The 15,716-nt window shown below is 38.7% G+C and overlaps 2 protein-coding genes across 2 annotated transcripts; both read left to right on the forward strand.

Annotated features, from left to right (window-relative positions):
* Nucleotides 1-4,504: 4,504 nt before the first annotated feature.
* Nucleotides 4,505-8,371, forward strand: LOC122639107 (phospholipase A1-IIgamma-like). Its single transcript, XM_043831941.1, has 2 exons — nt 4,505-5,101; nt 7,744-8,371. The coding sequence occupies exons 1-2, from the start codon at nt 4,505-4,507 to the stop codon at nt 8,350-8,352; spliced, it is 1,206 nt and encodes a 401-aa protein (XP_043687876.1). The 3' UTR covers nt 8,353-8,371.
* Nucleotides 8,372-11,751: 3,380 nt separating this feature from the next.
* LOC122639302 (phospholipase A1-II 1-like) lies at nt 11,752-15,716 on the forward strand. Its single transcript, XM_043832126.1, has 2 exons — nt 11,752-12,309; nt 15,089-15,716. Exons 1-2 carry the CDS (start codon nt 11,782-11,784, stop codon nt 15,695-15,697), a joined length of 1,137 nt encoding a protein of 378 aa, XP_043688061.1. The 5' UTR covers nt 11,752-11,781; the 3' UTR covers nt 15,698-15,716.

Here is a 15,716-nt window from a genome sequence, read left to right on the forward strand (position 1 = left end):
GCGACCATGTTCGACGCTTGGAAGGGTAGGGGTGTTAATTTTGGATCGGAATAGGTAATCGGGTCGAAACCGTCCCACTAGGAACCAGAGCTTGACTGGTGAGTCTAAGGATCAGGATCATCTCCAGGAAGCAAGAAACGCCCAGGGTGCTGCCAGCCGTTGGGCTGTGCCACACACATCCCTAGGCATGCGCCAAGATGTGTGTGGCACAGCTCAACCGCTGGATGCCCCTTGGCAGCACCCTGGGTGCACGCCTCCCTGGAGACGAGCTCAATTCTGAGTCTAATCGGTTCTTTGATTGTATGGGCAATATATTCAACAAAGCTCAAACAAACACCAAACCCCTAGAGGGAGAGAGAAAAAAATAAATAAATTAAAAGAGTGAAAAACTCCAAACAAGAGAAGTCATGAGTCTGTCCTTACTCTTGCTGTAGGTGGTTCTAATATTTATCATAGGAAGGGCTGGTGAATAGATAAGTGTTCATCTATATTAATGATATAGAGAAAATGTCAGATGAGTTCTTGAGTTGGTTGGACCAGCAGAAGTTCATCCGGACTGATCAGAGGTATTAAGCAATATAAGGCGAATTATATATCAAGTCAAAAATCTCGACGAGCTCTTTAGCAGGCTATTGTATGCTCTTTTTGACCGTTTTCATGTGATTTGAAGGCGAAACAGCTTGTCGAAGTTTTGAAATTTCTGAATTTCGAATTTTTGTTTTCTTCTTCTGTAAGCAAGCCTCTTTATATAAGGACTTCGAATTTTCTTTTGTAAGTAGCTTTCATTTTGAATAAAAGAAGACTAAATTTGTGTTTTAATATAATATCAGTATTTATCGACCAATATCTTGAGCAAGTCACGATAGAAATGTTTTTATATAATCTTGATCATGCCAGTTGCAAGTGTAGAATCTTGCTAATTAATCAAATATAATAATAACAATTATTAATACTTCTGATTATGTGAATTTCATTGTTGGCCTTTATAGTTTTTCTAATTCCAAATGTTCAAACTCTTCCAAAGACGGAAGAGAGAAGAATAATGAAGTCTATGAAGCATCATCAGCACAAAAGACTATCCAAATGGAGTCAAACTTGAGATATCTAGACTATATCTAGCTGATCCAAATATTATTTTTCTTCTCAAAAATCCTCCAGAGAAGCGTCTAAGAGGCAAAATTTATTAACTTCTTTTACCTTTCTTAGACCAAGCTCTCCCTCATTCTTTTTGAGACAAATAGATGGCTAACTAATAATATATCTTAAGAATCCGTTATTATCATTTTTTAGAATAAAATAAGATGGGCAGAAAGGATAAGACTAGAAATATGATAAGCGAATAACAAATACACGACTTATTTAATTAGTATGGTAAATGTCATTTTGTGTAACTCGAACAGTAAATGATAGAGTTGAGTCGTATTTGATACTTAAGATTTTTAAACGTCCCAATTTGTGCAAACCGGGTTGACCATGCGCTTACACCTTCTAGATTAAACAACTCTCTAATCCCATATGATGCACTCTGAAATGTTATACTCACTAACTCAAACACACTACGATAGAGAGGAAAACAGAGTTAAGATTTCTTCAAACAATGTTAGATCGAATGAGCAAGATCTCCTCTCTTTATATAGGAGAAGAAGATACACCACTAAGGGATGTCTCCAAAAGATATGTCCCAAATCATGTCTTTTCTCACAAGGTTTGTTTGTTAGCCAGTCATACAAGTCTTTCAATAGACATAGCCATTGGCTATTTAGGTGTCTATTAAGAAATGACTCAACACTTTAACACACCTTTTATAAAACAAAATAATATTTTGAATCGAATTAAAATCATTTAAAATTCCAACATATCACTCATTTTCCATAGGAAAGCACTCATAAGAGCCTTAATCTTTTTGGTGGTGGAATCTAGAATCTCATAAACACCAATCTAGTTAGAGGTAAGAAACCTGCATAGCTACTCTAATTAGTTCTATAACTGTAGTTTTTTTTCTAAGGCTGTCCAAAATAAGGGAACAATGGCGCTCAGAGAGCCTAGAAGGAATAAAGGGGGGAGACCCAATAAGAGATGGACAATTGACTAATCTCACAACCCACAAGATCCTTGAGAATCTCTTTATTATTGATCGGGATACCAGTGATGAAGATCAATGGTTTTTGGGGGTTTATGGCTAACCACGAAAAAACCGATACAGACATCTCAAATACTCTAGAGAAATGAAGATATCATTTGCATATATCAAATAAGTAAGCTGCATCTATTTATCACATATGATGGAAAAGAAATACGCGTAGGTGGACTTCCTCATCTCAAGCCTATAAACAAATTAATTTGGTATTCGATTGATTTTGAGATCAAGACAAAGGTCAATCATCTACATGCCTCAGAATTGGACTGTACTAAGAATCGTCATATTGTATCTTCTTAGGATCTTCAGATTTGGCTTCTCCAAGGAGCCTTGTATTTTTTTTTTTTTTTTTTTTTTTTGTCTTTTTACTCCTTAGGATAGTTCTATATAGTTGTTTTTTTTTCTTCTTTAATATATTTATATTCAACCAAAAAATAAGGAAAAATAAATAAATTTAAGATGAAGGATTAGATTAATTAACAATGCTCAACATTGTTCGAGTTAAATGTACACTAAGGGGATATATAGCAATGGATCAGCAATTTTGTAGGGGTTTTCTCCTTTGGAACAAACAGCCATGAAGTAAAGCTTATGTCTCTATAAATTACATATCTTTATTAGGGTTTTTAAATAGAAGAAGAAAAGACTGATTTGAGGTGGTTGATTGATGGAAGACGAAAAGAAAACCCAAAAACCAATTCAAGAATAAGAATTACTTGTTAGCTTGAACTTTGGAACTTGCAAGGCAATGATCCAATCGAAGGTGACCCAATATCCCATTTTGCATTTAAAGGGTAAGGGTAGGGTTAGGGTTTTCAAAGAAAATTTTCAGTATCAGTGTATCCATTAGACTGGCCTAACATGAGACTTTGATAGCAACTCCTGAACCAAAAAGTCTTTTAACTTAATTACATTAGTTCGATCGTAAGTCAGAAATAATAAATAAAGAAAAGAAAAGTAATGAAGGTGGAATCCCATAATCTTGTCAAAGAATGCAATTGCAAAATCAAGTTACGTGGTATAATAAGTAAGAGTGAAAAAGCTTCAGCTGATTAAAAAATAATTCATGGCTCAATCGCAGCTGGTAGGCTGGCTTAGATTTTGACCATTTACCATTTATTCTGGTAATTTTTTTTAGGAAAAAGGCTGGATACACTGTCTAAGCTAGTTCTCACTGTGTATATTTATGTTTTCCCCCTTTTACCCTCCTGTATGATATCCCATCCCACACCTCGTTGGTATTGCCCGCTAGTTTATCGCACATGGGCAATGTGTGTATCCCTCTCCCCAAAATTTATATGCGAATATTTTTTGTCTGAATCCCTGTCTCTTGGGTACGCGACAGATTGACCAAATTCCATTCGGTGGCTTCAGGAGCTCTGTGTGAGAAGCCACTGGTTGTACCCCCTTCCTGCAATAATCTTCCCGTTTACCAAAAAAACAAGAATATTTTTTGTTTGAATTGGGTGGGCTAGGATTAGATCCTCTACTGTTGAGCTGCCCGGCAGGACCCTACTGCCAAGACACAACAAAGCGGTTATTGACCTCTTTACCCTCACTCGGGCAAGGTACTTGGGAAGGGGTAAGGCGGTCATTCCTCGCCTTATTGTGTCTTGACAGTAGGGTCCTGTCGGGCAGCTCGACAGTAGAGGATGCAAATTGGGTGGGCTAATCGGCTAACCAAGAAAGCATTAATGATGCAAGTGAACCTAATTAGCCTTTGAATGTTAAAAACCCATGATTGGGTCTATTAGCCAACCTCTCGTTCAGCTTAATTCAACCCATGTACACTAACTTGGACTGTATATTAAGTACTAGCTAGTTATGACACCTAAGAAAATGGCATAGTACCGACTTGCCTGGGAGATATATTGTTGAGGGGTCCTCACCAAGAAACAACTTAGTACTAAGGGGTTTGGGAGATTGGTGAGGGAGTGAAAATCACATCGGCTAGGGAGGAAGATCCTAAGCTATTGATAAAGAATAACCTCCTCTACTTGATATGACACGTACATTTAAAATCTGTGACAAATAATATCATGTCAAGAGAGAGGCTAGATCGTTACATTAGCCTAGGTAGAGCAAAATCCTTTAATTTCTGATTTCTTAGATGGTTAGAATGTCACAATCAGTTTTAGTTGGTGGAACGAAGTTAGAATGGTAGGTTTAAGGTTGCCCATGCCATGCATGCAAATCCAGCAAAGCAAACACCTTCTTGGCTTTTTTTTTTGGTAAAAACCTTCTTGACTTCTTGATTTGAAAACCATCGATCAGACCTGGTCCAAGCTCCTAGTGTATAAAATTGGTTATTGGCATGATCAAACAACCCAAAAAAATCCCCAAGAAATTGGTTGGATCAAAGAAATAATGGGTAGTCACACTCATAGCTTTTCCAGAATATGGAAGCAAATGAGCGGGCAAGATAAGTGGGAAAAATTGCTAGACCCAATTAACATCGATCTCCGGCGATACATTATCCATTACGGCCAAATGGCTCAGGCAACATACAACGCCTTCAACTCAGAGAAAGCATCCAACTATGCCGGAAGCAGCCGGTACGGGCGGTCAGATTTCTTTTCGAAGGTGGGTTTGGAGATGGGCAATCCATACAAGTATGAAGTGACCAAGTTTCTCTACGCCACTTCTTCAATAGACGTTCCAGATGCTTTCATATTGAAGTCTTTATCAAGGGAGGCTTGGTGTAAGGAATCCAATTGGATAGGTTATGTTGCTGTGGCCACTGATGAAGGGAAGGAAGTTTTGGGAAGGAGAGATATTGTGGTTGCATGGAGGGGAACGGTTCAGCCTTTGGAATGGGCTAATGACTTGAATTTCATATTGGTCTCTGCTGATCCTATATTTGGACAGGGTTCAGTTGATGCTAAGGTGCATCAGGGCTGGTACTCCATGTATACTTCCGATGATCCACGCTCCCATTACAACCAGTCTAGTGCAAGAGCACAGGTAAATAATTTTTTTGCCTTCTTCTCTTTAAATTTTAGTTTCCAACAAGAAACCATGAACCTATTAAAGGGAGTATCCATATATGATTCTTGTAGAGCTTGCACCTTACTCCTAACCTCATAAGAGATCGAATCCCAAATTTGGTGAAAAATTCTAGAGCACGTAGCCCAATTCATAAGATTCCGCTCCATCTAGATATGATATATAGTATCACCAAACGCAATCTTACCGATAAAATCTATATTGTAGTAGTCAAGAGAATTGAGAAGGGTATAGGATTAAAGTCTGGGCATACCCAGACGAATTGTAAGCCTGCAAAAGACATCTCTATGTTCAGCAAGATCAAATTGAATGGAAGAAAAACCGATTTTAACTGCATCCTTAGCTAGGTAATCGGCAATAGGGTTTGCCTTTTTTTTTGGGTAAAGATCAGCAATGTATGTATTAAAATAGAGAAAGTGTTACATCATGCAGGAATATGAAGACTAGCCAGGGCTGGCCAATCCCATTTTGCCATTACAAACAAATCGTTCAATAGGATTTGCCTGTCTATAACAATGAGTAATCTTCCATGTAATAAAATACAAATAGGAACTCAAGAAATAAGCATACTTGGGTATATATATACCACCTCTTAGGCAAAGTCCCACTCAATCCAAATATTTTAAATATTCAATTCTCATGGTTGTGAGTAGATCACAAATAAGGGTTGCAAACTCGGCTTCAAAATTCGTTACATTTCTAAAGAACTTTTTGAAAGAAAAAAATTGACTCTTCCCATGTGTTTTCCATGTGATCTTTGAAATTATCTCCTGCTTCAATTTTTTCTGGATTACCCAATGAGCATCCATCTACATTAAGTTTATAAAGCTAAGAATACGAACATATACATATATCTTTTGTCGTACATAGACTATAATATTGGGAATAACTTACCGACTGGTATAGAAAGTCAAACTCTGGAGCGATAAGCTAGTGAACTACGCAGCCAAAGAGCGAACAACCAACTTCTGGAGCTCTCCTCCAAGGTTCCTTGCCCATGCTATCTCCTGGGAAACATCCGATCGTCCTTATTACAGATTCCCTTAGAATTTTACTGCACTGCTTCAAATAGCAGGGATGGTTCCTTCTCGTTGATGAGGCTGAGAGCTCCCTAGCTCTCACCTAGGCTCAGATTTGTTCTCATTTACTTTTTCTTGTATATTGATTCTTTTACATTTCACACAATCAATACATTGCTGATCTTTAGCAAAAGAATAGAAAGTCAAACTCCAAATTCCAAACCGAGACCGAGCCACCTACCAGTTACTATAACATATTATACATACATTAGACAAACCTCTATTCTTAGCTGAATGCTACTAGTTTAGACATATTCGATTAATATAATAGGGTTTAACTTGTTATCATAACGTTATCATTACATTTGACTTTCGAAACCATAAAACATTTTTGCTATGTAACAACTCAAATGGGGTTGAAATTTTGTAGACGAGAAGATTCTATAGTCCCCTATTCACATGTCAAATTTTAATCGAATCAGGTTATTCATGTGGTAGAACAAAGCATTTAAAATATAGGACTGCTCTGAGGAAGTTGCATGGGACCATAATGGGATGGAAGAAAATAGACGATAGGATATACCCTTACACGGAGGGAGAAATGATCGATTTGAAGGGGCTGAAATTTGACATGTGAATAATTAAGACTATTTTTTAAATATTTAATTATCAGATTTGCCGCATCATTCATGACTACAACACAATTGTCATCACACATGCTAATAAGAAGGTTTTCCCAATATATATAATAGGTTTCTTACGATATTTTATAGCTAATTTAACAAGTTACGAAAGGTCATAATCAAGCAGCAACCACAGAACACAAAACCCAAGTAAACCATCCTAGTTTGAGCCTGACATAACAAAAAATGGGAGTTAAAACATATATTTGTATGCATGGTTTGAGGTATTGGTATCAAATCGTTCGATTTGATTGATACTGTATGGTTTTGAAGGCGATTGATATCAATAATTGGCCGATATTGTATCGATGAACGGTACAGATAAAGTGTAAAATAGTTTTTTTTTTTTTATAAAAACCTCATTAAACAAAAAAAAAAAAAAAAAAAAAAAATAGAATTAAACTTGTCCAAAATATAGGCCCAACCCGAGGATCCCAAGGCTAAACACTAGGGTCGGGTTGAAATATTTCAGCCTATGCACGGGCTTTGTGGGGGCTCAAAGGTCAGCCATGTTTTATTATTAAACCATTTGGTTAGTCCAATAAATAACCAAGTTTTCTTTATTAGATAGGTCCCAAGGAGAATTGAACTCATGACCTCTTAACTGTAAAGTGTTGGTCTTGCGAACTAAGCTACGTCCTTGGGGTTACAACTATGAAAACTTACACCATTTTTTCCTCTTAATCATAGACTCTCATTCCCTCTTCTCTTCATAAATTTCCATTGTGGGACTAACATTAGTGCAATCTCTTAGTCCTTTCTCCTCTCTTGGAACAAAAAGAAGGTTTTTTTTTTTTCCATTCCATATTGAATGAGGTGAGGAGACTAGTAGAAAAATTTATGTATTTTTATGAATAATATATAAAAGTTTGTAGATTTACACATTTATTCATTTCAGGTATTGGATGAGGTGAGAAGACTAGTGGAAAAATTCAAGGACGAAGAGATCAGCATAACTATAACAGGCCATAGCTTGGGAGCAGCACTTGCAACACTAAACGCAGTAGACATAGTTGCCAATGGAGTGAACAAGCCCAAAGAAGGCAATGCCTGCCTAGTGACGGCTTTCGTTATTGCCAGCCCTCATGTTGGAGATGCCAACTTCCAAAAGTTCTTCTCCGGATTAGATGAACTCCGACTGTTGCGCATTCGCAACAACCCCGATTTTGTCCCCAGCTACCCGCTCTTGGGCTATTCTGATGTTGGACAAGAACTACTGATCGACACTCAGAAGTCTAATTACTTGAAGAGTCCTGGCAATTTTTCAAATTGGCATAACTTGCAAGCATACTTGCATGGTGTCGCTGGCACACAGGGGACCACAGGAGGGTTCAAGTTGGAAATTGATCTTGATATCGCACTTGTGAATATGTCTGCAGATGAGTTGAAGGATGAACATCTTGTGCCTGTTTCATGGTGGGCTGAGAAGAATAAGGGGATGGTTCAACTTGCTAATGGTTCTTGGATATTAATGGACCATCAGGGAGACATTGATTTTGGGCTTTGAGTGTTCATTTGATATGGTCTGATCAATGTGGTTGTGTTGTATTATAAAAAAGTTGTAAAATAATAAAGAACGTGAATGATGGCTTGTGACAAATTGATCACATCTCCTCTTTATTTATAATACATGGGAGAATATTCCAGAATAGATACAAGGACAATAATACCCCTAGGACAATATTACTCTTGAACCCAAATATTACAATATTTCCCCTCAAGTTGGTGCATACACACCAAACATACCCAACTTGCCAACTATAAAACAAAAACTCTTACTGCTAATACCCTTAGTGAGAATATCAGCAAACTGCTCACTAAACTGAATAAAAGAAACACAAATAAGTCCTTGTTCGTGCATTTCCTTGATAAAATAACGATCAATTTTAATTTGTTAGGTTCGATCATGTTGAACTGGATTGTGAGCAAAACTTATTGCTGATTTACTATCACAATAAGGACGCAGAGGAAGATCAACAGCAACATGTAACTCTCGAAGAAGTCCTTGGAGCTAGAGAAGTTCACAAATTCTATGGGACATAGCTCTAAATTCTGCTTCAGCACTAGATTGAGCAACAACTGTTTGCTTCTTACTTCTCCAAGTAATCAAGTTTCTAACAACAAAGATGAAATAACCTGTTGTAGATCTTCTATCATCTTGGCACCCTGCCTAGCAAATCACCTCCAAGGGTTACCAAGTGAAAAACCATCCACAATAAGTTTCATCCAATTTCTAGGAGGACAACACCAAAAGATCTCCAACTACGTAGCCGACTTCCTTGGAATTATTGGAACACCTAGGAATGAGCAGGTCTTGATCTGATCTCATTTAAAATAATTTTGAAAACCTACTGCTTTCCCCTCCTCCACCTCTCAATTCTTCAATAATTTCATTCCTGCCATATAAAGTAGGGAACAAGAATAAAACATGCACAACATGTACCACTAAGTGATGAACTATGAGCTTTTCTCCTCCATCATACCGTCATATTTTGAATTGATAAATGCTTGAAGGACTCAGCAGCCTCATTTCAAAGATCAAATCGGCTCATGTATGCATCCCACACCGCCAAAGAGAATTTGCACTCTAGGAAGATATGCATGAAGGACTCAGCAGCCTCATTGCAAAGATCACATCTTAAAGGCATTGAAAACCCTTTTCAACAGGGATTTGGATCCTCTGATGTCGCTTGTCCGTGCGGCCGGTGTGCAGCCTCACACAGACCAGGGAAAAATAACAGCCCTACCCACTGCCCGAGCACCCTGCTTGGGTGGGGCCCATGTGGGGTCCACGCCCTGCCTTTGCGAGGTTGCATGCCAGCTGCACGGGCAGGCGGCAGCAAAGGATCTAAATTCTTTTGACAGACCATACCATCAGTAGGAAAACATTCATGTAAGCATTTCCATCCAAAAATAAACTGACAAGGAAGTAGAGAAGTTCCTCAAACCAAAGACACCCACGGGAGCTTTGGATTATATTTATGTATTTCGTAAAATTATATATTGTTTTATTCCAAATCAATATATAATATTCATATGTTCAGATCCAATGGTCCAAATGAAACCCCTCAAAATATTCTTATATGGGGAGACAGACTAGGGAACCCCAACCCATCTTTAGAACACTCTAATGTCTAAATTAATAATGAAACTTACAGACCCATCAAAAATCTTTTACCTTGATCAATACCTATCAAAGAAGTAGTTCATATGGTTCTAATACTTTTTTGGACAAGAGATCTCTATTTGGTCACATGATCTCTACACAAGCATCAGGGCCAACAGGGGAGCACTCCTGAGTATCTACCCAGGGGGCAAAGGCATCATTTCATGGCACCTTGTGAGAGGGTGTAGGAAACACCACCCTGTTGGGCAGGGGTTGCGCGCAAAGTCTGGGTGAGGGCAGTGGTGGTGTTGTGAAGTAGGTGGGGGCTGAGCGGGGTTGTGCAACAGGGTGGGGTGCTGCAATGCGGGGGCAGGGGGTTGGCTATAGGGGTAGACGATGAGCTAGGAGCAGTAGTTGCAGAGATTAAGAAGAAAGATTCTTGAATTCAAGGCATCCCTTATGGGCTCGGCGTTTTTCTTTTGATCGTTCGACCAGGTTTCAATCCTGCTTTTGCAATGTCCCTGGTTTTACTTCTCGATCAAATGTTCACCTGATATTAATTCATTCTTTTTCGTTTAACCATCATCTATTGCTTTGAAATTTTTTTTTTCATTGAACAATAATACAATCCAGTGCTCCTCTCTCTCTCTCTCTCTATGTGCGTGTGTGAGTTTTGGGACAGCAAGTCGGCAACTATGATATTAACGAAGGGATGAATCATGCATGAGACCGTGAAGCATGACTCATTGACTTGGGGAAGAACAACTTCATACACAACAAGGAATTAATTAATTGAAAAGGACATTGACTTTCTCTTTTTGGGTGGGATAGCAGGCATGGGGCGTGGTACAGAGGGGTGTACTGGGGGCAAGTGGTGTCGGGTGGGTTGGGGTTTTTTTATTAATTGAAAATCAACATTTAGCCACAGTTTTTTAAAACGCAGCTAAATGTATAATTAGAAATTAATTATTTATAAAAACTAAATATAGAAAAAGTATTATTTCATTAATTTAAAAAAATACGGGATGTACCACCACCTTTATCACGGTTTTCTCAAACCGCAGATAAAAACACGATTCGTGGGTAGATGTACCACCACCTTTATAACTTCGGTTTTTGAAAACCGTGACCAAAAACACAATACACGCTTGGATCTTAAAACCGTGTCGATAGCCCATTTTTCAAATACAGCACTACTTTCTGCCGCGGATGAGCCGCGGTTTTAAAACCATGGTTAAAAACCTTTCGCAGTTTTTGGATCAATAGCCACGAAAAAAACCACGGCTAAAAATCACATATTTTGTAGTGGTGGAAACCAAATCGGCTAGGGAGGAACGAAGATCCTGAGCTATTGATAAAGAGTAGTCTCATCTACTTGGTATGATACGTACATTTTAAAACTGTGAGACCCATTAGACCAAGATAAACAATATCATGCCAAGAGAGAGGCTAGGTCGTTATGTTAGCTCAGGTAAACCAAAATCCTTTACTTTCTGGATAATTAGCTGGTTAGAATGTCTCAATCAGTATCAGTAGGTGGAACGAAGTTAGAATGGTAGGTTTAGGGTTGCCCCTGCTATGCATGCAAAGCAAACACCTTCTTGGCTTCTTCTTTTTTTTTCGTAAAACCTTTTTGGCTTCTTGATTTGAAAACCATCCATCAGACCTGGTCCAATCTCCTAGTGTATAAAATTGATTATTGGCATGATCGATCAAACAACCCAAAAAAATCCCCAAGGGATTGGTTGGATCAAAGAAAGAATGGGTAGCCAAACTCATAGCTTTTCCAGAATATGGAAGCAAATGAGCGGGTAAGATAAGTGGGAAAAAATGCTAGACCCACTTAACATCGATCTCCGGCGATACATCATCCATTACGGCCAAATGGCTCAGGCAGCATACACTGCCTTCAACTCAGAGAAAGCATCCAAGTATGCCGGAAGCAGCCGGTACGGGCAGTCGGATTTCTTTTCGAAGGTGGGTTTGGAGATGGGCAATCCATACAAGTATGAGGTGACCAAGTTTCTCTACGCCACTTCTTCAATAGACGTTCCAGATGCTTTCATATTGAAGTCTTTATCAAGGGAGGCATGGTGTAAGGAATCCAATTGGATAGGTTATGTTGCTGTGGCCACTGATGAAGGGAAGGAAGTTTTGGGAAGGAGAGATATTGTGGTTGCATGGAGGGGAACGGTTCAGCCTATGGAATGGGCTAATGACTTGAATTTCACATTGGTCTCTGCTGATCCTATATTTGGACCGGGTTCAGTTGATGCTAAGGTGCATCAGGGTTGGTACTCCATGTATACTTCCGATGATCCACGCTCCCATTACAACCAGTCTAGTGCTAGAGCACAGGTAAATAATTTTTTGCCTTCTTCTCTTTAATTTTTAGGTTTCCAACAAGAAACCATGAACCTATTAAAGGGAGTATCCATACATGATTCTTGTAGAGCTGGCACCTTATCCCTAACCTCAGAAAGATGGAATCCCAAATTTGGTGAAAAATTCTAGAACACGTGGTCCAATTCATAAAATTTCGCTCCATCTAGATATGATGTATAGTATCACCAAACGTAATCTTACCGATAAAATCTATATAACTCATTGTTAATTATTTGGATTGGAGAGCCACGTAAACAACTTTTTATTTTTAGAAGATTAGATGAAGTATATATCAAGAGAAAAGAAAATGGTATAGGATTAAAGTCCAGGCATACCCAGGCGATTTGTAAGCCTGCAAAAGACATCTCTATGTTTAACAATATCAAATTTGAGTGGAAGAAAAACCGATTTTAGCTGCATCCTTAGCTAAGTAGTCGGCAATAGGATTTGCTGCCTCGCTATAACAATGAATAATCTTCCATGTAATAAAGTATAAATAGGATCTCAAGAAGTATTAATCTTGTCTCATGGACCAAGAATTAAGCATACTTGGGTATATACCACCTCTTAGGCAAAGTCACATTCAATCCAAAGATTTTAAATATTCAATTCCATGGTTGTGAGTAGATCACAAATAAGGTTTGCAAACTCAGTTTCAAAATTCGTTACACTTCCAAAGAACTTTTTGAAAGAAAAAACCGACTCTTCCCATGTGATCTTGTAAATTACCTCCTGTTTCAGTTCTCCCTGGATTACCCAATGAGCATCCATCTTTTGTCGTATATGGACTATAATATTGGGAATAACTTACCGACTGATATATAAAGTCATACTCCAAATTCCAAACTGAGACCGAGCCATCCACCTGTTACTATAACATATTATGCATGCATTAGACAAACCACCATTCTTTGCTGAATGCTACTGGTTTGGATATATTGGATTATTTTAAGCAGTGGATTAATATAATAGGGTTTAACTTGTTATCATAAAGTTATAATTACATTTGACTTCTATAACCATAAAACATTTTTTCTATGTAACAACTCAAAAGGGAATGAAATTTTGTAGACGAGAAGATTCTGTAGTTCCCTATTCACATGTCAAATTTCAGCCTAATCAAGTTATTTATGTAGTAGAACCGCATTTAAAATGTACGACTACTATGAGAAAATTGCATGGGACCATAAGGGGATGGAATAAAAAACACGATAGGGTATGCCCTTACACGGAAGGATAAATGATTGAATTTAAGGGTTGAAATTTGACATGTGAATAATTAAGATTATTTTCTAAATATTTAATTATAAGATTTGCCACATCATTCATGACTACAACGCAATTGTCATCACACATGCTGATAAGAAGGTTTTCCCAATATATATAATAGGTTTCTTACGATATTTTATAGCTAATTTAACAAGTTACGAAAGGTCGTAATCAGGCAGCAAGCACAAAGCACAAAACCCAAGTAAACCATCCTAGTTTGAGCCTGACATAACAAAAAAGGGGAGTTAAAACATAGATTTGTATGCATGGTTTGAGGTATTGGTATCAGATCGTTCGATTTGATTGATACTATATGATTTTGAAGGTGATTGATATCGATACTTGGCCGATATTGTATCGATGAATGGTACAGATAAAGGGTAAAATAGTTAAAAAAAAAAAAAAATAAAAAAAAAAACAGAATTAAACTTGTCCAAAACATAGGCCCAACCCGAGGATCCCAAGGCTGAGCCCAACACTAGGGTCGGGTTGAAATATTTCGGCCTATGCACGGGCTTTGTGGGGCTCAAAGGTCGGCCGTGTTTTATTATTAAACCATTTGGTTAGTCCAAGAATAACTAGGGTTGCAACAGGGTCGGGTTGGGTTGGGCCTTTTAAAACCCTAGCCTAATTTTGAGCCCCCTTAGGTGGGCCCAGGCCCGACCCGACCCTAACTCAGGGCCAGAAAAATCCAACCCTGACCCGCCCTAAGGGTCAGGCCGGGCTGACCTTGATTGGCCCTAGCCATGGGGGGGAAAGGGAGATGTATGGGCTGGCTAAGCTGGGAAAGGGAGATGAATGGGCTGGTTAGGCTGGGAAAGGAAAATGCATGGGCTTGCCAAGTTGGGAGGAAGAAGAAGAAGAAGAAGAAAAGAAAGAAGAAAGAAGAACGAACAAGAACAAAAACACAAAATAGAAGACAGGGTCGGGTTGGGCCGGGCTGGGCTCAGCCCGAGGCCTCAACCCTGACCCGGCCTGACCCTAACTCAGGGCCAAAAATTCCTGACCTTGACCCACCCTCAAGGCCAAGGTATCTCAACCTAGGCCCTGTTTGGGCTCAGGGCGGGCCAGGGCAGGTTCGGGCCATTAGGGCCAAACTTGCACCCCTAATAATAACCAAGTTTTCTTTATTAGATAGGTCCCAAGGAGAGTTGAACTCATGACCACTTAATTGTGAAGTGTTGGTCTTGCGAACTAAGCTACGTCCTTGGGGTTACAACTTTGAAAATTTACACCATTTCTTCCTCTTAATTATAGACTCTCATTCCCTCTTCTCTTCTTAAATTTCCATTGTGGGATTAAAGTTAGTGCAATCTCTTAGTCCTTTTTCCTCTCTTGGAACAAATTTTTTTTTTTTTTGGTTTTGTGGTTTTGTGGTTTTTTCATTCCATATTGAATGAGGTGAGAAGACTAGTTGAAAAATTTATGTATTTTTATTAATAATATATAAAAATTTATAGATTTACACATTTATTCATTTCAGGTATTGGATGAAGTGAGAAGACTAGTGGAAAAATTCAAAGACGAAGAGATCAGCATAACTATAACAGGCCATAGCTTGGGAGCAACACTTGCAACACTAAACGCAGTAGACATAGTTGCCAATGGAGTGAACAAGCCCAAAGAAGGTAGTGCCTGCCTAGTGACGGCTTTCGTTATTGCCAGCCCCCATGTTGGAGATGCCAATTTCCAAAAATTCTTCTCCGGATTAGATGAACTCCGATTGCTGCGCATTTGCAACAACCCCGATTTCGTCCCCAACTACCAGCTCTTGGGCTATTCCGATGTTGGACAAGAACTATTGATCGACACTCAGAAGTCTACTTACTTGAAGAGTCCTGGCAATTTTTCAAGTTGGCATAACTTGCAAGCATACTTGCATGGTGTCGCTGGCACACAAGGGACCACAGGAGGGTTCAAGTTGGAAATTGACCTTGATATCGCACTTGTGAATATGTCTGCAGATGTGTTGAAGGATGAACATCTTGTGCCTGTTTCATGGTGGGCTGAGAAGAATAAGGGGATGGTTCAACTTGCTAATGGTTCTTGGATGTTAATGGACCATCAGGGAGACATTGATTTTGGGCTTTGAGTGTTCATCTGATATGGTC

Source organism: Telopea speciosissima, chromosome 9 (genome assembly GCF_018873765.1).
Source record: "Telopea speciosissima isolate NSW1024214 ecotype Mountain lineage chromosome 9, Tspe_v1, whole genome shotgun sequence".
In the NCBI taxonomy this organism is placed as follows: domain Eukaryota; kingdom Viridiplantae; phylum Streptophyta; class Magnoliopsida; order Proteales; family Proteaceae; genus Telopea; species Telopea speciosissima.

What these genes read in the sequence shown, in the direction of transcription:
- LOC122639107 (XM_043831941.1), top strand. Translation starts at nt 4,505, where the DNA reads ATGGGTAGTCACACTCATAGCTTTTCCAGAATATGGAAGCAAATGAGC. An exon ending in AGTCTAGTGCAAGAGCACAG is followed by an intron (nt 5,102 to 7,743) that starts GTAAATAATTTT and finishes TATTCATTTCAG; the next exon opens with GTATTGGATGAGGTGAGAAG.
- LOC122639302 (XM_043832126.1), top strand. Translation starts at nt 11,782, where the DNA reads ATGCTAGACCCACTTAACATCGATCTCCGGCGATACATCATCCATTAC. An exon ending in AGTCTAGTGCTAGAGCACAG is followed by an intron (nt 12,310 to 15,088) that starts GTAAATAATTTT and finishes TATTCATTTCAG; the next exon opens with GTATTGGATGAAGTGAGAAG.